This window comes from Schistocerca serialis, chromosome 2 (genome assembly GCF_023864345.2).
Source record: "Schistocerca serialis cubense isolate TAMUIC-IGC-003099 chromosome 2, iqSchSeri2.2, whole genome shotgun sequence".
Classification (NCBI taxonomy): domain Eukaryota; kingdom Metazoa; phylum Arthropoda; class Insecta; order Orthoptera; family Acrididae; genus Schistocerca; species Schistocerca serialis.
Window position 1 is genome coordinate 713,903,192 of NC_064639.1, and position 25,387 is coordinate 713,928,578.

A 25,387-nucleotide genomic window follows, 5' to 3' on the forward strand; every position below is an offset into this window, starting at 1 on the left:
GTAAACTGTTACATGCACACTTAGCGAGATGGGCTTTAGCGTTGCAAGAGTATCGCTTCCACATTGTATATATTAATGGGAAAGATAACATAATTGCTGAGGTCTTGTCCAGGTTGCTACAGGGCATTTCTGAAAGTGCAGAACTAATTGAACAGGCATCAGAGTACAAAGTACTGTTGGTTAAAGATCAAACATACAGACATAATTCTCTAGATATGTGTAAACGTATGTCTGAATTGGAAACTGCTGACTGTAAGTGGAAAAACATTGTGCAAATGATCACTGAGAATCCGAAATCAGAATTAGCTAAGCAATTTATGATAAAAGATGGCATTTTGTATCATAAACCTAAGAAAGAGGAAGAACGGTGGAGTGTGTGCATTCCAGAAAGTTGTTTACGAGACTTTATCTGGTATACCCATAAAAGTTGGGGGCATTTTGGCATAAATAAAACTTTTGCTAAGATTGAACAGTTTTGCTATTACCCAAGTTTAGGCAGGCATGTTCACGAATTTTGCTCGTGACATCACCACTGTCACCTATGAACGTGCACGCTTTATTAATGCCGGAAGGCAAGCTCCCCAAGTGCGGAAGGGTGATTCCACATGAATATTGCTAGCACACTCTCAAGCACTGCAATCTCTCCACATGCAAGACATACTAAAAGCTAGTTAATTATCAGTAGTGTTGGGATGCTGTGGTCCTCTTGAGGAACTCTGAGCATGAAACCCAAGATAAATAAATCATATATTGTAGCGATGCAAGAGGTACCAAATTTGTTATAAAAGTCAGTAAATTATTCAACGGACAGTATTTTTCAGTACAGGTATTTTGTTCATTCCAAGCAAGTGTTGATTCGTGATGTCATCAACCAGACATGAGTTGACTGTAATCTGAATCCGATTTAGCAAACTAATAATTTCTCTCAGGCGATAAAATTTTATTGATTATGAAATACATGTTCTTGAAGTTTATTCAGAATCAGAAATATTTAATTAGTAATTACATGCCATAATTTATTTGTTTAATATAAAGGTGTTTTGAATTTTGTATGCATAAAAAAAAGTGTGAATTTATGTGTGGCTTTTACTCTGAGATGAGTTATCACTAAGAGTGCTAAAAGTGTGTGTGTACAGTTCGCAGACCTATGTGGTGAATTTTGATCTTGACCTGAATGGAGAGTAAAACCAAGTTCACTTGAACTTTATGTGAGATAGCCACATCACGTTATTACAAAACAGTTGTTTAGCCCATTAGGGAAAACTGAAACCTGCGCGCTTGATTTGAAATATGTTACAAACCAGTGTGAGATCAAGCTGTCCAGTAAATTGGGTAGAATAGTTGCAAATGCATTTGGGCTTAATGCACAAAGTTTGAACTTAATTTTCAGACAAGTGCTGATTTTGGAGGGGGGGAAAAAAAAAAATTGAACCCAAAATTTATTCAAAATATCAAGGTCCAGTTTTAATTGAGACATGTATCACCTTGTTGATTATGTTGCCTAGCAGCACTGTAAAGCAGCTTAATTAATTCATTAGAATGATTTGCGATGTAGTAAGGCCCATTACACACACAAAATGTTACACGAGGTTTCCTGACCGCATGAGAGTATGAGAGTGTTTTTCTTTCCATAAATGCCAATAAACCGGCAGTTTCAAAAGTTAAATTATTAACTGTTGTGTAACTTCACTGATTGTCCTACACCACTACAGAACTTGTTGTATCATGTCTCTTCACAAGAGATCTCAAGAAACCAGGATAAACAACAAGAAGAGAAAGACTAAAGAAGAAGCATTGGCATTGGTATTATCTGTTTTTCTTCCTCTTCCAAGTATTGCATTTTGTATGTCAACATCCATAGCCATCCATAATTCAACAGTTAATTTCAGTTTCCTATAAGTAGTCTTTTTCAACCTAATTTCAATCTATTACAGTTTATTCCATGGCTGAGATTAATTTTCTCACACAGAGCACATACTCCTCCCCCCCCCCCCCCTCTCTCTATCTCTCTCTCTCTCTCTCTCTCTCTCTCTCTCTCTCTCTCTCTCACTCACTCACTAACTCACTCTCCCTTTCTTTTTTTCCTATAACTTTGATGGGAATTATAAAAATTCAACCAATACACAATTTAAAATGAAATTTCAGCTCTTCTCCTTTTCTTCAATTCCTTGATTCTTTTTGTCACTTTTGATAAGAATTGTGTGCCCTCATTTGTCTACAATAGCTGGCTGCAAACACTTCTCAATATTTGTAACTGTGGGAAAGTAATTTATCACTAGCTCAAGCTTTTATTCCATTTCACACTATTTTAATTCAGTAATTTTTTTGTTATTCCTTGGCTGTGGACCATAGAATACCCTTCTAAAATGGCAATCACCTGTTTTTGATTCACATGTTTCTGCCAATCAAAAGTTTCTTCACAATTTTGCTCAACTTCTTTTTTTCCATGGTTTATTTCATTTTGATCATGTAGCCATCTTGTGAGCAACTATTTGGATTTATGTTACATTAAAAAGATTAAGGTCAAAATATTTTACGGTGAGCTTTTTGGAAAGTTTGTCTGATCCAATAAACCAGACAGAAATAGATCCAGATGAATGCTGAGATAGTTTCCACTAACAGAGCTTCTCCTTCCCTCGATAATTATTAAGAGTTTTAAAATGAACTACATTCTTACACAGTACATTGTTGTTGCCAGTATTCTTCTTGTTCTGATCTAAGGCTTTGTGGGCTTCACATGGTGATCCAACTGATTAAAAACAAAGTAACTAAAAATAAGTATTTTTGAATTACGCTTCAACATTACTTAAATTCGAAATATAGCTCACCCACTGCACACAAACACACACACACACACACACACACACACACAAATATAACCATATTAACACAAAGATAACTTTTAGATATGTAGAGTTTGCCATTTATTTCCATTTAAATATAGCAGTTAGTGGGGAGCATGAACTGAACTATATATTTAATTTTACCGTTGTAAGTTTTGTGGCTATAAAGACAGTTTTTCCATTAAGGGCTGTCAAAATTGCTTTCTCAAACACAGTTCTTCGTGTATTTGGGTCCACCATTGTTAGAGGTTCATCTATGAGGTATATGTCCCTGTAAAAAAGTGGAGTTTGTGAAAGAAAACTTTCCAAAGACTGTTAACTGAAATAAATGTATACAGATTAGTCAGATTAAACTCAAAAGAAATTCACTCTGTGCAGCCACAAACAAATGACTATAGACTTCAGAGGTGATTGAATGGAGGGGATGCAATTGCCTTATGACTGTTATTGGTTCTTACACACTTTCCATGTATTTAGCAAATTATGAAATAACATTAAAAAATATAGTTATCCTTCAGGCCAACAGATGCAGAAAATGGTGTAACTTTAGTCACACATGAATTATTGATTGTAGTATGCTGTTAATCAATATGAAAATAAAAAGTATATATTTATCTATATTACAGCATATTTGCTTCTTGCTTTTCTTCTTTTATACACAAATATTAACAAAAACCCAGGACAATGAAAAATTAAATTTTATGTGATTTTTTAAAATGTCACTTCCTTCAATGTGATACATTTTATAAGGCAAATTTTCTAGAAAATAAAAATAAACATATTTCTGTTTCTGTGATGATACTGAATTACACATGATCAACAGCTGTACTTCTGATTATCAAGGATATGCTGACAGCTGTTTTCTCACAGAATTTAGTTACTAAATGAATAGACATCATACAGTTTCATTCCTACAAGTGTCACCAAGTAAGATGGTACTGCAGCAGAGACAGGAGATTACAAGTTTAAATCTTCTTATCTAAGTTTAATGAGGTTTACCCAAAGCATTTGAGATTAACCCTGCAGTGGTTTCCTCAAAACTTTTACATACTCTTCCTTCCACATCCATATCACTCTGCTCTAGTGTTCGACTTTCTATGACTTCCACACTGATGGAAAAATAAAGTCCACCCTGCACTCTATTCCTTTTTTGTCTATGTTTTCTACTAAATATTTTATATTCCACCATACAGACGACATACAGAACCAAATATCCTCCTGATTTCTTAACGATCTTAGCATACTCCAAGATGCTCAACTTATTACAATACTTGACTAGAAAACTCTCCTAATAGTTTTGTATGTGGCATTGAGACTGTTAACCGAATCACTGGCTGTGTTTTGTAGTGAAATATTATGCAATTTCAATACCTTATATCAGCTGTAAGTTAAAGAAGCAAATAAACAGTTACTGCTCTGGGGGGAAAAGCATTGTAAGGACCAGTTTCTGTTTGTGTCCTTTAGAGGTATGTTTCTACCTTATTTTTCATTTTATAATGGGTATTCATGTGCAGCTTGACCAGTTTAAACTTGTGTCAAACAGAGGAGACTCTACTAAACAGAAAAAAATTATTCTGTGTGAGTGGGAGAATTGATAAAAGCAGAAATTTACAAAATTTGTGTTCTTTATTTTCATGGTACCCTGAGTGCAAAAAGACTTATGAATGGCTGACCAGAGAACTTAGTGAGGGAACATTCTAAGAATTAATGTGAGATCAAAGAAGAACAGCCAAATAGTAGATAGTACATGTCACAAGTTATATAATCTGTTAAGAAGTCACAAACTGTGTGCCTGTGAAGTGTGCTAATGCTGCACAATTTAGAAATATTGAGAATAAATGAAATTGGAAATGCTGTACTAAAAAGTCAAATGTTAAGTGTTCACTATAAACTGCTATTTCATTACATTTTGAAATGCCCTTGATTTTTATAAAACCTCTTTGTAATTCATTTTGTTAGTGAATAGTTCATATCCTGTGAATAAATCATTCTTAAAAGAAACTGTGTTGGTCAATCCTAATAGTTCATAACAGATTATGGGCCAGGACCATGTCAAAATAAACAAACCATAATTTTAGTGAAGATTAAAGAAACCAAGTGTGTGATCGATAAGAAATTTTTTGCCAATTGAAATGCACAGTAGCAGTAAAATTTCATAAAAATATGGGTACCAATGTGATTCTTTGGGAACTGGCTTCAGTCGCTGCGGTGGCCGATTTAAATACCCTCCGCCCGCGGCGCACTCCCTCCGCTGTCCACGCCCCGCGCCACGGTCACGCGGTGGAACAGATTGCAACGGCGTCTGAGATGATGTCGGTGTGATGGCTCTGTCCGCCATGGTCGTCACAACTATACGTTTGCTCGATTTACTTGTGATTAACCCAATCGCTGGTTCCCAAGCCTTACTAAGATTATAGCCACAGTCACGGTTTATGAGGTCGTCATTGGTGCGAATTTCGATGGCCTCTCTAACAACACTGTCCCAGTATCTCGATGTCTGCACCAGAATCCTCGTGCGTTCATACTCCATAGCGTGATTTTCCGACAGACAATGTTCAGCGACCGCCGACTTGCTCGGATACATCAGTCGAGTGTGCCTCTGGTACTCATGGCATCGATCCTCCACGGTACACATCGTCTGACCAATATACGACAGCACAACCTGTGGAGATGGATGAAATCACGAGGGAGGAGGTAGGCACTGTGTTTATTCCATATACAGGCACACTCTTGGGGAAAATCGCCCGCATTTTGAAGAAACACCGGGTGGGAACTGTGTTTTGTCCCCCGAATAAAACCCGTGCACTGGTGGGGAGTGCCAAAGATGACCTCGGTCTGAGGAAGGCCAGCGTTTACCAGATTCCATGTCAATGTGGCAGTCGTATATTGGTCAGATGATGTGTACCGTCAAGGATCGATGCTGTGAACACCAGAGGCACACTCGACTGATGTATCCGAGCAAGTCGGCGGTCACTGAACATTGTTTGTCGGAAAATCACGCTATGGAGTATGAATGCATGAGGATTCTGGTACAGATGTCGAGATACTGGGACAGCGTAGTTAGAGAGGCCATCGAAATTCACACCAATGATGACCTCATAAATCGTGACTGTGGCTATAATCTTAGCAAGGCTTGGGAACCAGCGATTGGGTTAATCATGAGTAAATCGAGCAAATGTATAGTTGTGATGACCACGGCGGACAGAGCCATCACACCATCGTCATCTCAGACGCCGTTGTAATCTGTTGCACCGTGTGACCGTGGCGCGGGGTGCGGATGGCAGAGGGAGTGCACCGCGGGCGGAGGGTATTTAAATCGGCCGCCGCCACGACCGAAGCCAGTTCCCCCTGAGCAGCCATAGCATACGGATCTCCGTACCGGCACGTTCACAGGAGCTCAGTCCGTCAGTTCACCCGATGATGGCGACATGTATGATCGCTGAAATATTGTGCCCGTTGGACACTGTAGACCGGCAGTACACCCGTGGATATTTTGATTATTGGTACCAATGGCGATTATAAAGTGAATATTGATGTACTTGTAGGACCTCAGAATTGGGAAAACTGGAAATGGCACATCTCTATGGTGCTCTGCTCACATGATCTTGAAGATACTAAAGGTACTTATGAATATGTGGTGTTGCCATGGAATGAAAATATGAACAAAATGTGGCATATATAGAAGGACAAAAGGATGACTGAAATTACCAAGCCTGACAGAAAGTGCAAAGTACACCAGATGCTGAACATGTTTTGGCATGCAATAATGCTAATGTGCAACTTGAATGTAGCAGCATGAAAGGTTTAAACATGTTATTTGAACATCTTCTTTGGATCAAACACATAGAAAATGAAGATATTAACACACTTGTAGGTATGCTGCAAGAGTTATTAATTTTTTAAGTCTGAATGATGAATTAATGAAATATGAAGAGAATACATTGTCTGAAAGTGTACTAAATGGTAGAATTTTTCCTATGCTGAGAAAGGGAAATGATAATTTTAAAAATCTCTTGGACAATTTACCATCAGAAATCCAGAGTTTAAATTTACATATCGAAGAAAATCTGTTCTACTGAACTGCATGAAAAAGTGCAGTGGATCAACTGCATTTGTCATTTCTAACACAAAAAGGGGAATAAAATAACAAATATATGAAGATGTCAAATGTATGAGTGAAGCAAATATTTCTAAAACTACTAGGACACAGGAGGGAAGTGTCCACAGAAGACTTGTGTCAGCAATAATGTTTGACAAAATGAGATGTTGAAAAGAAATATTGCTTCTACTCAAGCATAATTGGAGTGTCTGCTGGAAACGTCAGTGATGCAAAGAAACGGTATTGTGACAGTGGAGCTATGAAGATTATTAATCTGAATAACCAGCATTTTCGTTCTACAATGGATTTAATGTTCTATAAGTGATTTCACTGGGAAAACAAGATACTAATATGTGCATACAGTATTTAGCTAAAGAGCTGCTGATACAAACATTAGGTGAAGCAGTGAATGATACACTGCTAGAATTGACAATATCTTATATGTGTCTGATGCAAATGTATCATATAACATTTGACTACACTGATTCAGAAGAAAGCCACTGGTGTCACTTTTATCATCAAGTGAACTTAGTGACACCCTACGAAATACTCCAAGTGCACCACTTTTAGTCACCAAAATTAGCTTCACATTAAGAACATCTTGAGCAAATTTGACATCAACATTGATGACTGCAAGGGAGAATTTTGTGGTGGTTGTGTATTAGGAAAGATGTACAGAATACCAAACAACAAATAAACTGATCCACAGTTACTGACAAACTATTACAAGCAAATGTCAATGGACAACTGAGAGATGTATTTTCCAAAGATGCTTTCAATAAATGTAATGAATTTTTCTTCCTGAAACACAAAAAAATGAACAGTATGATGTACTTAAACAATTTTTACATGAAACTCAAACAAAACACTTTAGATGTGATGGAGGCAAAGAATTCAATAACAAAACTTTTAAGGAATTGCTCACACATAAGGTAACAGAATTACTGATTCCTCCACCCTATAACCTTGAACAAAATGATGTGACTGAATGTGAAAATAATTCCTCAGGCTGTATGACGCTGAACCCAAGTAAACTATAGAAATGAATAGAGAAGTGTATATCTTAAACTGTACTGCAAGGTCTTCTTTTCTTTTCTCTCTCTCTCTCTCTCTCTTTTTTTTTTTTTTTTTTTTTTTTAAAAAACATACAATCAAACAGTAGGAACACTGGATCACCTCAGAATTTTTGGCCCATGCTGCTATGTTAATATAAACCAACATTTCTGTTCACAGTTTGATGAAAAGGTTGTTACTGAACAATTTGTTGGATGTGTCAATGACAGGAACAGATATGGAGTCATTACCAAACAAAACTAGTCCTGAGACATGAAGTGAAATTTAAAGCAGAAGCAGTCTACAGTTTTCATAGTGACCATGTTGAATCTGATATTTCTTGCCAAGATTCCTAGATCTGAAATGGTCAGATGTGGTACTCAAAGCAGAAGAAGACAAATGTCATAGGCAGTCTGGTCCTAGAGCAAGTCAAAGCGCATAAAAATTTGGCACACTTGATATTGGAGGAAGTCAAGTATCAAATGGCTGTAATAAGGAATCAACAGATTTCCTGAAATCAAAAGTTTCTGAATTTTCTGAAGAACATAGACTGGAGCACAGAAGACAACAAAATATACAAGTCTGGATAGAAAGTGGTGAATTCTTGATGTTAACAAAAGTTGGTGCTGATAAACATAAAAATCACAGCTGTTTATCTGACGTATTTCAGTCAAATGAGAAGAAATAATAGATGTAAGCTATTGATGAAAGAAAACTGAATTGCTTAAGAGAAACAAGTGCCTCGTGGACCATGGACCTCACCAAGATGGGATGATTTGAGTGCCTCAGTGACAAAGACAGTTGTACAATAGGTGCAACAAAATCAGATGGATATCTGTGGAGAGGCCAGACTAACTCGTTGTTCCTTTTCAGTATTTGCAGGGGTAACTGTCAGGATGATTGACTGATATGGCCTTGTAATGTTAACCTACATGGCCTTGCTGGGCTGGCACTGCAAACAACAAAGGACAACAACAGCCATTATTTTATGAGGGCATACAGCTCTTCAATATGGTTAACACCTCAGCCATTTTGTATGAGCTAGGCTCAGCCAGGTCCAGTGCTTCATCATGCACAGTTTCTAGACTGAGTATGGGCTGTCTGGTGGTGTTGCATTACATACTCTAAGAACAGCACTTGGGCCCATAGTCAACAACATTCAGGAGGCTCTACAAAATGTATCTAGAGTTGTACATCAGCTGCAATGGTCTCATTACCTAATGCAAGCATCACCTAACAGATATTGCTGGTGTTTTGTTGTGTGAAAAAATTGTTTATCAGGTAATAGACAGGTTGTTCAGACAGGAATAAACTTGTAGAAGCATGCATTATCTTTGTCTTTGTACGATGAAGACACTGAAAGATTATTAAATGAAAATGGTAATAAGTAATGTAGGGACATCTTTTCAAGCAGTGGAGAAGGAAGCAAAGATGAGGACCTTAATGACAGTGATAAAATGGCAAAAGCAGCTTTAGGGAAGTGCTAACTGCTGATTGTGGTTCTACAAGAATATGCTCTGTTACCTGCAGAGGGGCAAGGAGAGGGTCGGAGGGTGTGTGTGTATAATGCTCATTGCATCCATGGTATTTTTGATAAAGCCATATGTACTCCACAGGTCATTCTAAATGGCAAACATCTATGGAGCACAGCATTCATTTTCTGGGTACAGGCTTGACGAATCTGGTTTTCCTAAACTGGGTGTGATGTAGTGTGTCACACGGAGTGGGGATCTTGGTATATGTACCCAGATTACAAGGATGCTATAAACCTCTATTAAAAATACATAACAAAATAAACAGCAGTCTCAAGGTGTTCAGCACCAATGAGATGCATAGTTGCTGAGGCAGAATAGCTGCTAGTGGGCTACCTCTGGGGCACCTGCTGCACCTCTGTGCATGAGTTACTAAGGCAAGCAGATCTCTGTCTGGGTGGACTTATGCTATCCTACCTGTGTGTAGGATGCCTATGGAGCCTATCAATTCTTCAAAATCCATGTCCAGTGGTTTGGCTATGCTGCTGGTAAATGCTCAAACCCAAACCATCAAGAAAACTCATGAGAGTAGTTCTCCTGAATACACACCTACCAAACAAGGAACAGTTCCAGTTCCAGGGGACAGACATGTCAAAATGTTTCTGCTATTGTTAGAAATGAAAAGCATACCTTTGACAAGGTGTCACCATTCTACATCACAGAAAGATCTTGATGGTATCACAACTGGCCTGAAGTCAGTAAAAATGGTACATTGTTGATTGAAATTGCCATTTGTGGAACTGCATTAATCTCTAAATTCCAGCCATGAAATAGTGTCATATGAAGGCCTTATAGATAGAAACCTCTTTGCACTTCAAAAGGAATGAGTAGCAAAGGCATTGTGGATGTGTAGAACATGATGAATACAGTAAATGTCATCCCTGAAAGAATCCCTACATTCATTGTAACTTCCAATTCAGCAGTTTCACCGAGTCACATTAAGGCTGGTTTCTTGTGCTTAAATGTTTACCATTATTTTCCAAATCTTTTGAGGTGTTTCAAGTGAAAAAGAATATGGCCACAAGACAGTTTCATGAAATGCTACATGTGGGAAGCAAAGAAATTGTTTAAGGCCAAGCAACCCTCTATCATTCATTACTCATTGGCATCAGTCATAAAACAGGCCATAGCTAAAGTTAGTTTGTCAACACACACACACACACACACACGCGCAACACCACCCCCACCCCCTCCTCTCTCTCTCTCTCTCTCTATCTCTCTCTCTCTCTCTCTCTCTCACACACACACACACACACACACACACACACACACACACACACACACACACACTAATCCTGCTACAACACCTGCTCATGTTGCTGCACATAACAAATTACAGGCACCAGTAAAACTGTGCCTGCCAGAGAATCAGTGTCCCAGAGTTCTAAGATGTACAATATGTCACCACTGCCTCCCCCCCCCCCCCCCCCCCCTCCTCCTCCTCTCCCCAAAAATAAGAAATTATCTTACCAGTGCTACTTAGTTCACTCACTCAGACACCTTCCTGCATTTCTATGCAAAGAATGGATAGTTACCTTGAAGAACAAGACAAAGCCCAACAGAATGAGAACTAAAGCCAAAGGGATAAAATCAGCTGCCATCTCTGATGATGGTGATTTTGAAATGGAAGTGATCACTTTAAAGGACCAACCAGGCCCATGTAGTCCACAGCCAATAGTCTTGGGCTCACTACCAATGTGCAATGAGAAAGGGAAGGCAGCCCTCACAAATAGATAATGGACATATTAGAGACAAATTTAAAAGGCATCAGAAATCTTGTAGAAGAGATAAAGCTTCCAGCACTGGCTAGGTCCTTGTGTATATTCCTTCAGGAAACACATTCTGTTACTCATGTGTCCTGGGGCTATCACCTACATAGAAAATGACTGGATTCTGTTACTCATGTGTCTTGGGGCTATCACCTACATAGAAAATGACCCAAGTGGGAAAATGGCTAATGTGGGGAGTGGCAGTGTTTGTCGCTGACACTCTTTACTCCTCACTTGTCACGCTGCAAGCAGTTATTGTCACTGTACATAGTGTGTCATTTCAGGAAACACTTTCTTCCATTTATCACCCACCACATGACTCACTGGATAGTGAGGCACTCTTTGCGCTGATCAACCAACTTTCCCCACTTTTACTTTCAATTCACACAGTGCTCTCTGGGATTGCAACTCTACCTGTCCAAAAGGTTGAGTGGTTGCCACTGTATTAAGATGTGAAACCATATGCTTCCTGAATACAGGGACAAAGACATATTTTAGTGCAGCAACAGGGTCATTGTCCCCCAATAATCTGATAGTTTTCTCTCCTGCACTCACAGATGCTATGCAGTGGGCTGTAGTAGATAACCTTCACTCCTCTGCAAGGAAAACTCTGAGGTGTACAGCCAGTTGGCTGTGCTTGAGCACTGAGACAGTGTCCAAGATTGGGTGGATCACATTCCTGATGTGATCTAATTCAGACACTGATAACTCTATACCAAAATCCTCATGCTTTCACAGGAGGCAGCCTGTTCCTGGGCGGAATGATAAGTATCAAGCACTATAAGGGACAGGCAGATGTCAGTGTGAAGATTCAAGTACAGTTCATCTGCACAGAACCTTGGAGCCTTTCAGATAGAGAGAACAAACGCCCAACAGACATTCAAGAAGAGAGAGAGAGAGAAGTGATTGTGGCACAATATCCTGAAGGCAGTTAACTGGTCAACATTCACCACTGAGTATGGGAATCAGTAAGGAAGATCTCTGGAAAAAGGATGTCACGCCAATTAGCTGCCATCCAGAACAATGGAGTTCTGAAAGTCATACCAGTACAAAAATTACAGACCATGGCACTTTACTTTTATGCTTAATATCATCCTTGAGCAGAGTTCCTGGTTTCTAGACCTATCGAGAAGTTAGAGAGAGAGAAAGAGTGCATTTCAACTACAATAATGAAGGGCCCTATAACCTACCCTTCTCCATGTGGGAACTGGACACAGCGCTATCTGCAGCTCACAAGTCTGTATATGGCCTGAACAGCATACATTGTGGCATTCTATGGCACCTTAACCTTGAACCTAAAGAAATCTTACTTGCATTTTTTATTAAAATATTCAGGAATAGTCAATATCCTGACCCTTGGAGGGAATCATTAATGATTCCCATTCTTAAACCAGTAAAGAATTTGCACACACCCTAGCAGCTATTGTAATGACACTCTTGTTGGCTGTGTAGAAAATATGCTAAAACAGACCATCAGAACAAAGCATCAACTTCCACCAAAGCTGTGAGGATGGCTCATGAGACGTATTCAGGTATCTCTGCAGGAAGAACACTTGCCTTCAAAAGGTAACAGCGCTAGGTTTGAGTCCCAGCCCAGCACACAGTGTTTCAGTCACCCACAGGGGCCAGCTGCGGCGACCTGCATCTTCTACTTTATTGGCCCAAGTAGCCAGGTGATGAAGTCAAATGCAGGCACCTCCTACTCAGTAATACCCTCCCATTTCTTCCAGTCCATGGACAGGGTGGTGGCACGGGTAGGCTCTTCTGCTTTTGTACCATGCGAAACAGCTGCACTCATTTGCCACAGCTGGCAAAAAGCTTCTTCTGTCTCAGCAGCTAAGATGACTCAAAATATAGCCATCTCTGTTGCTCTTAACTTTTAAGCTTATAGTTATCTCATCTACAACATGGAATGGTGTGGCGTGCATGTTGTCATTCCGCAGATATTGTATCTGCTCAAGCAGGGGCAGTGTTTCCATCCTTTCTACTGATGGCTGCTCTCCCCCTCCATTGGTGGGCAATTCTGGCCTTTTCCAAGCAGGAGGAACTGCCACCAGTTCTCCTGTCTGCTGTTTCAACTTTGAACTTCCCAGTCAATGTCATCTCCTTCTTCAATGGTGCATCTTTACAGCTTGGGCCACCATCTTGCTGTTGGTCTGGCTGCAGCCCGAGGAAGCTGGGCAGCCTTGCCATTTGGCAACATTGGGCCTACCACAGATGGTGCACATCAGAGACTCTTCCCTATGCTTCTTACAAGTGCCACTCTTGAGCTTGCCAAAGCATTTCACCCATCTTGCAGCTCTGCAACAGTACTTTGCCACATGGCCTTCACCTGGAACCTGAATCACTGTTGATTAGGGTCTGGATTTGTTAGGAGAACTTCCACCTTCACAGGGAAGTACAGATATCGCTGGTATTGGTAACTGTTTGCATAGTGATGATGAACGGTGGTGGCCTCTTGTTATGCTTCCCATTCTGTAGCTTGTTCGCTACTTCCAGAAGCCAGCACATTGCAGCTCTTTCTAACCTGTCTTTTCATCTCAGATTCAAGGCAGCCCCTGAAGAGTGCTTTGGTAGCCTTCTCCCACTGCTTCTGTGATTTTGCCTGCTTCACAGGCACTGATACAATGTGGGCAGCCACAATTCCCCTGAGTACCATGTAATTGCCCATGTTTGCTATATACAAGAGCAAACAACATGCTAAACTCAGAGCTGTCAGGCTAGGCTGGCAGCAATGGAAAGCTATTAGTGCAACTCAAATACTTTCAGTCTGTATTGTTTTCAGGTCACCAGCATCAAACACCATTTCAGTGTCTTCAGGACATGCGGTTCTAGGCGCTGCAGTCTGGAGCCGAGCGCCCGCTACGGTCGCAGGTTTGAATCCTGCCTCGGGCATGGATGTGTGTGTTGTCCTTAGGTTAGTTGGGTTTAATTAGTTCTAAGTTCTAGGCGACTGATGACCTCAGAAGCTAAGTCGCATAGTGCTCAGAAACATTTGAACAATTTTGTCTTCAGGGAGTGTGTGAATAATAGGTAAGAATCATTTCTTTTTGTAAAGTAATAAACAAAACAGAACAAATTAACTGACCAATACAATTTTCTAGCTGAGAAACTTCAGAAAAAGTAGACAAAAATATTAGTATTTGTTTCAACATAAAGTGGGAATGATGAGTTGCAAAAAGACTGTCATAAAGTTAGCTTTTAGCCAACAAGGCCTTTCTCAAAAATAGACAACATACACACATGCAAACACTCATGCAAATGCAACTCGCACACACATGAATATAGTCTCTGGCAGCTGGAGTTAGGCTGCGAGCAGCAGGGCATTATGGCAGAGGCAACCAATTGGGGCTAAGGAGGAGCCAGGGGTGGGGATGGGGAGGGATAGCAGGGTAGTGGTGGAGGACAGTGAAGTGCTACTGGGAGTGTGTAGGAATGAGGTAGAGAAGGGGGCAGTAGGTACAGTCAGGAGGTCGATGAAGGGCGGGGGGGATGGAGGGGGATAGCGAAAAGGAGAGAAGTTAAAAGACTGGGCACATTGGTGGAATAGAGAACCGGTCAGTGCTGAAATGGAAACAGGGAAGGACTAGATGGGTAAGGACAATGACTAATGAAGATTGAGGCCAGGAGGGTTACAGGAATGTAGGATATATTGCACGGAGAGCTCCCACCTGTGCAAATCAGAAAAGCTGGTGCTGGTAGGAAGGATTCAGGTGGTACAGGCTGTGAAGCAATCACTGAAATGAAGGCCATTGTGTTGGGCAGTGTATTCAGCAACAGGGTGGTCCAGTTGTTTCTTGGCCACAGTTTGTCAGTGGTTACAGTTTAGCTTGTAGATCACACGAACAGTTTCACAGGTAGTCCTGCCTTTGTCGGGATACGTGATGTTTGTGACCAGAATGGAGTAGGTGGTGGTGAGAGGGTGTATGGGAAGGTCTTGCATCCAGGTCTATTACAGGGATTGATCCATGAGGCAACAGATTGGAATCAGGTTTGTGTAGGGATGGATGAGTATATTGTGTAGGTTTGGTGTGGGCAGAATACCACTGTGAGAAGAGTGGGAAGGATAGTGGGTACGACATTTTTCATTTCAGGGCTTGATGAGAGGTAGTCAAAACCCTGGTGGAGAATGCAGTTCAGTTGCTCCAGTCCTGAGTGGTACTGGGTCATGAAGGGTATGCTCCTCCTGACTGCACCTAGGTGCCCCGCTCTCCACCTCGCCTTGCATCCTCCCAGTAGCACTTTAGTGTTTCCCACCCCTACCCTACTATCTCACCCCTTCCTCACCACACCCTCCCCCTTACCCCCATCCGGTTGCCTTCCACAAAATGCCCTGCTGCTCGCAGTCTGGCTTCAGCTGCCACAGACTGTGGTCATGTGTGTGTGAGTTGCATTTCCGTGAGTGTGTGAATATGTGTACGCTGTCTATTTTTGACATAGGCCTTACTGGCTGAAAGCTAACTTTCTGACACTCTTCTTGTTCGGATTTTCTGTGACTCTACACCTCCACATTATGGTGGGTAGCAACTATTCTTTTTATTATATTGTTACATTACATTCTGGATTTTCCATTATTTAGTATTTGTTTCACCCCTTTGAGGTTACATAAGGCAGTAAAGGACAATATTCCTATTTTTCTCATGTTTTCATTATTTTGTAGGTAGATCTAGTGACTTAAGTTCTATAATGCATGCAACAGACTAATCTCGATCTCAGTGGTGCTTAATAAAAGAGTTCTCATTTCTGTATGGTAGTATGACATATTCATTCGGTTGGTGTGTGTGTGTGTGTGTGTGTGTGTGTGTGTGTGTGTGTGTGTGTGTGTGTGTGTGTGCATGCACATGCATCTGTGGATTTATTTATATCCTGGGAATGAATAATCCTTATGATACTTCACAAGCATCCACTTGATCCTTCACTCAATGACTGAATCTCTCTTCCTGTTTGTTTGTCCATATGTCCATCAGTCTCCCCTCCCCCCCCCCCCCTCCCATGTCCTGCAGATCACACTATGAATTGGAACACTCACTCTTATGAAAAAGTGTTAACCTTCTTCCTGTAATTGTACAAAGAATTTTTCATTTAGTTTCTTAATTTGGCTTTGAACTATTTTTAGATACATTACTACATAAAGAACTGAACAGAAAGCTGAAAGTCCCATCAGACACTCTTAAACTATGCAAACTAAAAGTGAACAAACAGAAAACAAAAGTAATGGTAGTACAGAAAAATACAGGCAAAATTAAAACCAACAGAAAACTTTATGACATCCAAATTAAGCGGGAGAAGCAATTTTGTTATCTCAGTAGTATACCCACAAAGGACAATATATGCTTAATGAAAGTGAAGAGAAAGACAGCATTGGAAAAGCAAGTATTTATGACTAATAAAACATTTTAACTATCTAATATATGAATACAGATTCAAAAATTCTTTGCAAAATCACATTTATGTAGTATACTGCTCTACAAAAGTGAACGTTGGACTCCAGGTAATCTGCAAAGGAATCAACTTGGATCTGCTGAAATGTGGATGTAGTGGAAAATGACAAGAATAAGGTCGATGGAAAGAAAAACCAACTTGGAAGTCTTGAGGGAAATCAACAAAGACAGAAAATTTTTAAAGGAAATGGAAAAGAGGAAAATAAAATTTGTTGAACATGTCATCAGACACAACATATTCATCATTAATATTCTTGAAGGGAAATAAAGGAAGAGGATGACCTAGGATGAAGTATTTTAAAGGCTTCAAGAAGAGGAAAGGATGAGGCAATTACATGGAACTGAAACAAATAGTGAATGAGAAAAGAGTCATTGCAATGACACAGCATTAGCCTTTAGAATATATATGTATGTATTAATATATGCTCTGTAAGCACAGAAGTTTATAACAAAAAACTGACACCTACAAGAACAGGAACCATAAGAAATGAGTAAAATTAATGCAATACATGGGTAAAGATGGATTGAGTATATTATAGCAATTTAAGACTAAAATACAACAATCTGAAAAAACTTATGATTATTGCCCACTGCAAGGTTGAATGTTGCTTGGTGGGGTTACAGACACATGCCAATGTAAAGAAAGTACATAAGTGGAGCAAAGGCAAATGGGCAATCATTCTAGAGGTGATGCAGGCTACAAGTACATTAATCCACTGACATAAGTGACTTTTAGATAGGGCAGAATCAAACAATGGAAAATCCAGGATGGAATAACAATAATCGGAAAGGATAGACTGCTACTCACCACATAGAGAAGGCCCTGAGTTGCAGACAGTGCTTCAGTAGATTTAGAAAACTCACACTCATTCACACAAATACATCTCACAGAAACTTGGCCACTGTCATATCCAGATGCCAAGGATCAACTTAGTGCCTGGAAATAACAGTAGCCATGTGTGTTTGAGTTATGATTCTGTGAATGGTTGTGAGTTTTCTACATTTCAGAAAGCACAGATTGTTATGGCCCATTGCCTGGGAATGAGCATCTGAGAAATTGTTAACCTGTTTGGCTCTTCATATGCTACTATTTCCAGCATGTAAGAGAGGTGGTTGAAGGATGGTAAAACACAAATAGGCTTGGCTGCTCTGAACAACAGGACAGTTAGTAATCTGTAGTGGACCTGATGACAGATTACAATACTGGTACAGGTACAACTGTTTCAGAGCACATTGTTTGGGGCACATCAGTGAACATCGGGCTCTGCAGCACATGACCTTTACGTGTTTCCATGTTGACTCAACAACAGTGTCAGTTCAACTGCATCTTAACCGAATGGAATACATTTGGGAAACTACTGGGTAGCAGCTCCTTTCCCTCAATCCTCTTGCCCATAATTTACAGGAACTGGGTACCTGTGGCAAGATATCGGGTGCCATATATCTCTGGAAACTTACCAAGGCTTTGTTGAATCCATGCCACACAGAACACTTTCTGTACTGTGTTCCAAAGGTGTGCCAACAAGATGGTCACAATGTTTGGATTCATCAGTGTATATTTATTACAGATTTCAACAATGAAATGTTCTTTACATATAACCATAAAAGTAGCAAGGTTCTTGATGTATTCCAGGTATACTATCATGTCATTTCATGATCAGTCTACAGTTCATTCACACTGACTTCTGCATAATACTTCTATGCCAAGAGAACTTATCCAGAAATTTCTTGACAGAACAGAAATGTGCATAGGATGGTCACTTGAACCAAAATTCTTAACTGTCATTAGCAGTGCTCTTGCTGGATGAGATAAGCTCTATAATTAGCTCATAATTTCCATCTGCAAGTACGTATTTCTTACATTCCAAATGACTCCAACTCTCTTCTTCATATGTCCCTGGTCTGCAATCTTGAGAGAAAAAATACAACCATAGCTAATTTTATGTAATTCATAGAAGCTTGGGAGGCTGGTGTTGTCCAAGAGCTACTAATCATTACATCTGTTAGCCATCTGATACTGAATCCTTACAGAGTATGAATATGGGATGTGCAGTCACAAGTAAAGATTTTCTGAGCCTTCCAGTTGAATCGTGAATCTGCAAAATGACTTAAATCCATGGTTTTGAGTTATGGAAACAGCAATGTTCTAATACCCAACTTACATCACTTAAATATCAAATGACTTTAGTCTATAACTTCTGTACATTACTTCCAGTAATGGAACATTTGTGTTTACCAGCAAAACAGCCTTAGACCAGGACTTAAGTTGGTTTGCTTGTCAGGTAATAATTATTACTACTAGATTCATGTATAACTTTAAGCAGGTAAAATGTCTATATTATTTGGGTTTGTGTGGTAGACCTGTGATACATAAGTTGAAAACAAAAATGGCATCTAATAGCAGTGCTTTATGTATTGGTGTTGTTGAAAATGCAGAAAATAATGACCAATCAAGGAGGAAAGGAACTGAAAGGGGTGGAGAATACAAGAGAGCTACAATAAAATCTGCAAAGGATAAAGGTTTGGGGCATGTAAATTTGGGGAAGATATTTTCAACTACACAAACAGGACCTGCTTGTGGGTAAGCAATTTGGATTTAATTTTGTTTCACAATGTTGTTGTAGACATTATTCTTGTACACAACAATGTAGCTTACCAAGACTGGTAATGGCATTAGTAATGCATACTCTTGTTTATAAAACACTGTCATATATTTCAGATGCAAGAAACAATGTTTCAACTTGATTTCTGCAAATCCATTGTTAGGAGCAGTTAATTACATGAAAGAGTTTGAAACAAAGAATGAACAAGATGTGTTCTTGCTGGACAGATTGAAAGTACTGCCATAAAATGATGAAGAGGAAAGAAAGACAAGCCAGGTACTAGGAAAGCTACTGTATGTTCAAGTATTATTTTAAAGATTCAGACAAGCAGAAAGCCTTCCTCACTGTTTATTGTCTTACTGAATTCAGGATGAAGAGACTGTGTAAGTTGCTGTTTAGTAGTAAGTCTCCTAAAGACCAACATGGAGAACACATACCAGGGAACACAAAAGAGGCTGATATACTTCCTTCTATCAATACTCATATTAATGCTCATTCCCAACTAGACAAACTCACTATGAAAACACAGAAGTTTTCTACTTAAATGGTGAACTAACTGTAAAAACAATGCATGAAATACTTCTTGTCAAATGATGATGAGGTCCCGTACTCTGAGGAGCATAGGGGACAATGCGGGAGATCTGCTCTGCTGTACTAGGCAAGGTCCTAGTGCACATGGCTTGCCATTGCCTTCCTCTGACCATAATGGGGATGAATGATGATGATGAAGACAACACAACAACACCCAGTGATCTTGAGGCTGGAAAAATCCCTGACCCCGCCGGGAATCGAACCCGGGACCCTGTGCGCGGGAAGCGAGAACGCTACCGCAAGACCATGAGCTGTGGACTCTCGTCAAATATCCTGACAGTAATCTGTTTACCACTATTATCAGAGATATTTAAAAAACTGCTTCCATTTGAGATGTGGTAGGTCCAGTGTAGACACAATCATTATGTGTGAAGAACTAAATGTTAAAGTGAAAAGCAGTGCACTTAATGACTGTGCTAAACATGTAGATGCAGCAGAACTGCTAGTTCACAAATGTCACAGCGAACCTATAAAACACTGGAAGATATAACCAAGTGATGCACTGAGAGAGTGGATTTTCTTGCTTTAACATTTAACTACATATAAAATGTTTGCTGTGCAACACTTTTGGACCTCAGGAAAACTTTTAATTATGTCTCCCAAAATATTCTCGTAAAATAGCTCTACCACTATGGAGTGAGAGAGAATGCACTATGCCTAATGCAGTCTTACTTGGACAATAGAAAACAGTTCATTAAGGTAAATAATCATATGTCAGAATGTCTCCCAGTTACCCGCAGTTGTACTATATGGTGCAGTGCTATATGCTGATGACACAACACTCATCACATGTGGTACCAACCTTGAAAATGTGCAACACAGCATGGCAGTGGAAATGGAGAGATGAACTACTTGGTCTGAGGCAAATATACTGAAGAAGAATTATAGTAAAACTGAAATTATTGTATTCAATCTGAAAGCTCCCAGACATGATAACAAAACAGTAAAATTATTAGGATTTCATATAGATCAAAAGCTCAGCTGGGATACCCACACAGGGAAGATATGTGGCACAATGGCATGTGTCATCTATCTGCTGAACAAGCTGAGGAGCAGTGTAAGTAAAGAACTTCTGTTATATGCATATTTGGCAGTCTTCCATTCCCACCTGAGTTATGGAATACTATTACGGGGCAATTCTGTAGGTTCAAAATTAGTGTTTAAATAGCAAAAGAAAGCCAAACGGTGCACAGCAGGACTTAGCCCATATGAATCATGTTGAGATTATTTTAAGAAACTAAATATAAAGTCAATGCCTGTCCTGTATATTTACAACTGCCTTGTCTTCATTAAAGAGAATCTGAGTAAATTTTACTTAAGGACAACAGTTCATGACCGGAAAAAAAGAACTGGACATCCAGTTAATATGCCATATGCAAGGCTTGCAAAGACACATAACAGTTACAAATATCTTGGTCTGGTCCCCTTCAACGAATTACCTGAAAATGCCAACACAGTGCCAGTAAATAAATTTAAAATGACCATCACATTCCAGCAATGAGATAGACCACATTGAATCAACAAAAATAGAAGCAGATGCAGCATCAACAGCAGTATTGGAACAAACATACTGTAAAAAACAGAAAGATCACAATGTGTCAACAGAAATAACTGATAGTGGATTAAATGTAATAAAGGAACCATCACACACAGCTCCACAAAAAGAATGTGAAATACATTAAACCATACAACCAACAACTTCAAAAGTTGAACAAACAGAAAGGAAACCAACATGGACTTCGGAGAGAGTATGAGCAGTTCCCCACTATTTAAAAAAAGATTTTTTATTCCACAGCCAACAAAAGGGAAGGAGGGCAAGATAAATCATAATAAATACAGCATAGTCACATATCAATTCCAACTACAACAGATATTCAGCAACGCAGGACTCATAAAGAGAACAAAAACCTTAAAATCTTGTACCAAAATATTCAGTACTTAAGCAACAAATAACTTGAAGTGGAAGTGGTCTTCAATGAAACACAACCAGATATATAATGCATCAGTGAGTATTGGCTAAATGAAGTTGAAATTAGCAGCCTTATAATAAGAGACTATGATTTGATTAATTATTTCTGTAGATCAAAACATAAAGGTGGAGTAGTTGCTATATACAAGAAGAAAATTGAAAGTCAACAAGATACTGAATACTGTGAATATGTAAACCTTCCAGCTTGCTTTGAAAAAGATTTTGAAATTACTGGCATAATGAGTGAAGAGCTCAGAATTATCTGTGTATACAGGTGCCCAAGCAGTAATATTACAACATTCATGAAAAAAACTAGAAACATTATTAATGAAGATTAAAATGAAAGATGTTGTAACATGTGGAGACTATAATATAGAGATAAGTAAAGAATCAAAACCAAAACAAAAATTGAAAAATACATTATTACAGTGTAAAATGAAAACAATAATAGATGTACCTACAAGAGTGACTGATCATAGTCAGACCATCATTGACAACATAATCACAAATATTGAAGATAGTAAATGTAAAGCAAAAGTTCTACAGACAACAATATCTGACCATCATGAGTTACTAATTCACATCCACATAAATAGGAGCTCAAATACAGAAGAAATGCAAGATAAGAAAGAAGTCAGGGTTATCAGTGTACAAAACATGACCATTTTCAAAACAAACACTGAGGAAAGAAGAATGAGTTGAAACAATGCAAGCACAAGGTACAAATGAGAAGTATGATGCATTTCTTAACACATTAATGCACCACTTTCATGCAGTCTTCCTCAAAGTAACCTATCAGAAAAATCAGAGTCACAGTAACAAATGGATTACGAAAAAAATAATTGAACTCAGGACTAGAGTGAAGGAACTGAGGCAAGCAAGGAGTATGGAGACTTATATACAATATCAAAAGAAGTACAGGCAACTAATAAGAGGAGCAAAAGCCATTTCAATAAACAGAGCCATAACAAATTCAAATCAAAAAAGCAAAACAACATGGGACATAATCAACAGTGAAAGATAAGACCAAAAAAGAATAAAAAACAGCAATTTTATTAATTTAATGAGAACTGATGACAAAATAGCTACAGATGGAACAAAAATTGCTAATTTACTAAACAACAAGGGGAAACAAATCATCAGGCATCAAAGCAGGCTAAAACACTTGGCCAATGATCCCACTCAATGTTTCTGGAACCAGTGACGTGATGAAGTATCAGATTATTTAATAAAACATGTGAATGAAGAAATAATCAAACATCTTTTGGATATGGCAAACTGCTCATTTAGAGAAGGAGTATTCGCCAAAAAATTAAAAGTAAGCAAAGTAGTACTAATACTTAAGAAAGGAGACAAAAATGATCCAAATAACTACAGACCAGTGTCTTTAATATCAGGTTTCTCAAAAATACTAGATATGCTTGTGCATAATAGGTTGACCACATTCCTGGAGAAACACAGTATTCCGATTCCAGCACAACATGGTTTCCAAAAAGGGAAATCTGCAGAAACTACCATCTCAAGCCTCACAGAATCTGTTATAGATGCATTAGACAAAAGAAACTCTGTATCTGCTATGTTTCTGAATTTGTCTAAAGTGTTTGACACAATCACCCATACTACACTTATTGAAAAACTTGAAAGCTATGGTATTTGTGGACATGCAGCCAAGATGATAAAATCATACATCAGCAACAGAAAGCAGTATGTGGGAACAGAAACTCGATGCAGATCTGAGATCAGAAATATTAAGTACGTAGTGCCTCAAAAATCTGTACTAGGCCCACTTCTGTTCAACCTATTTGTAAACAATATTGATGTCAGCAAGAAAGATAAAAAAAATATTATATGCAGATGGCATGACACTAATGAATGTAGAAAAAAATCTGGGAATACTGGAAAGAAGTGTGTTTATATCAATAAATAACATAACTCAGTGGCATATACAAAACTACATAATTTTAAATCTAAAAAAGACAATGTTCATGGTGTTCACAAATAGAGAAAAGGAAGAAAACACAGATATATTCACAGATGAAACAAGATTGGAAGACGTTACCACTATTAAATTTTTGGGGATTATAGTTGACAATAAGCTCAACTGGAGTCATCATATAGATAATGTTCATTGTAGATCAAGCAGTGCAATGTTTGTTATGACACAGCCTGCACATTATGCCAACAAGGAGCTTCTATGTGCAGTGTACCATGCTCTATTTGAGCCATACCTACAATATGGAATTACTGTCTGGGGAAATTCCAGCTGTGAAAATAAAAATAGAATATTTACTTTGCAAAGAAAAAAAAATGTTAGGACCATCTTGAACAAGAAACAAAGAGACTCATGTAGAACTGTTTTCCATAGTCAAAAAGTACTGACATTTCCATCTCTATACATTTACAAAACAATAATATCATTAATAAAAGGAAATGCGGTACTAGAAAGAAATGCAGACGTTGACACACATGAAACAAGAAATAAAGGCCAGCTGAGAAGTATACAGCACTGACAGAAAGTTGCTGGAAAAGGTCCTTGGTACTTGGGTGTCAAACTCATAAAGTGCCTTCTGAAGAGTTTCCAGGACAATGTGGGCAAAAAGACATTCCAAAAATTTTTAAATGATCATTTAATGGAAAAAGAATTTTGTAGTGTAGAAGACTATATGTATCAATGAATGGAAAATGCTATTATTACTGTTATAGAGGTACTGTAACTAACAGAACATATTATGATGTGTAAATAACACAAGAACATGAATATTTAGGGAAAAACGTATTTGTGAGTATAGTGTAGTATGTAAATAATTTTCAGGATCTAAAAATGGGTGAATAATGTGTGGCACCGATTAAATCTACTCCAACATTGATGCATCCATCTGTGAACCAATCTAAGCATTATCTTTGTTCTGTTCCGCTGAATCAGTTCTTTGTGAGCCTTGTTTGTGTAAAGTGGTGAATACATGAACTACTGCTAAATGGGGGTTGTTTGGTGTAACTAACCCAAACACCTCCCTCATTGGTGACCCCGAGTTATAACGTCTTCCGTTTTTGTCGTTTTACTGTGTCCGTGACCTCCGTGTTCGTTATTTTTGTGTGTATTGCATTGACACAGCATTTGAACGCTGACTTTGGACCAGTGCCTAACACTGGATTTTTTGATCGACATGCATCATGTTGCGGGTGATGACTGCAACACGACTCTCACTCGACGATTAGGCTAATTTGCCGGACGTTTTCGAGCCTGCAATAATAAGTGAGTTAGGAGTGTGCATGGCTCCGGCTATCAAACACCTTTGTTCCCACCACATGTGCCCTCCCTCATCGACTGTGCAGCTACCTCTTATGGATCTCCGTGCAGTGCGGGACCAATGCCGATTTCTGCAAATGCTTTGTTGGTCAACCTACCACCACCAGAACAATGATTTACCACACCGCAATCCGTGCAGTACCACGCGGACACCTGCCACATGTCCAGAACTGCTTCATT

At 38.9% G+C, this 25,387-nt stretch overlaps 1 protein-coding gene across 1 annotated transcript in view; it reads right to left on the reverse strand.

Annotated features, from left to right (window-relative positions):
• The window catches only part of LOC126455676 (ATP-binding cassette sub-family C member 12-like), a 518,625-nt gene that overhangs the window by 234,319 nt on the left and 258,919 nt on the right, over positions 1–25,387 (reverse strand). Inside the window, exon 16 of the mRNA XM_050091443.1 lies at positions 2,988–3,114. Within this exon, the coding sequence (XP_049947400.1) occupies positions 2,988–3,114 (127 nt within the window). The remainder of the gene's footprint in view (positions 1–2,987; positions 3,115–25,387) is intronic.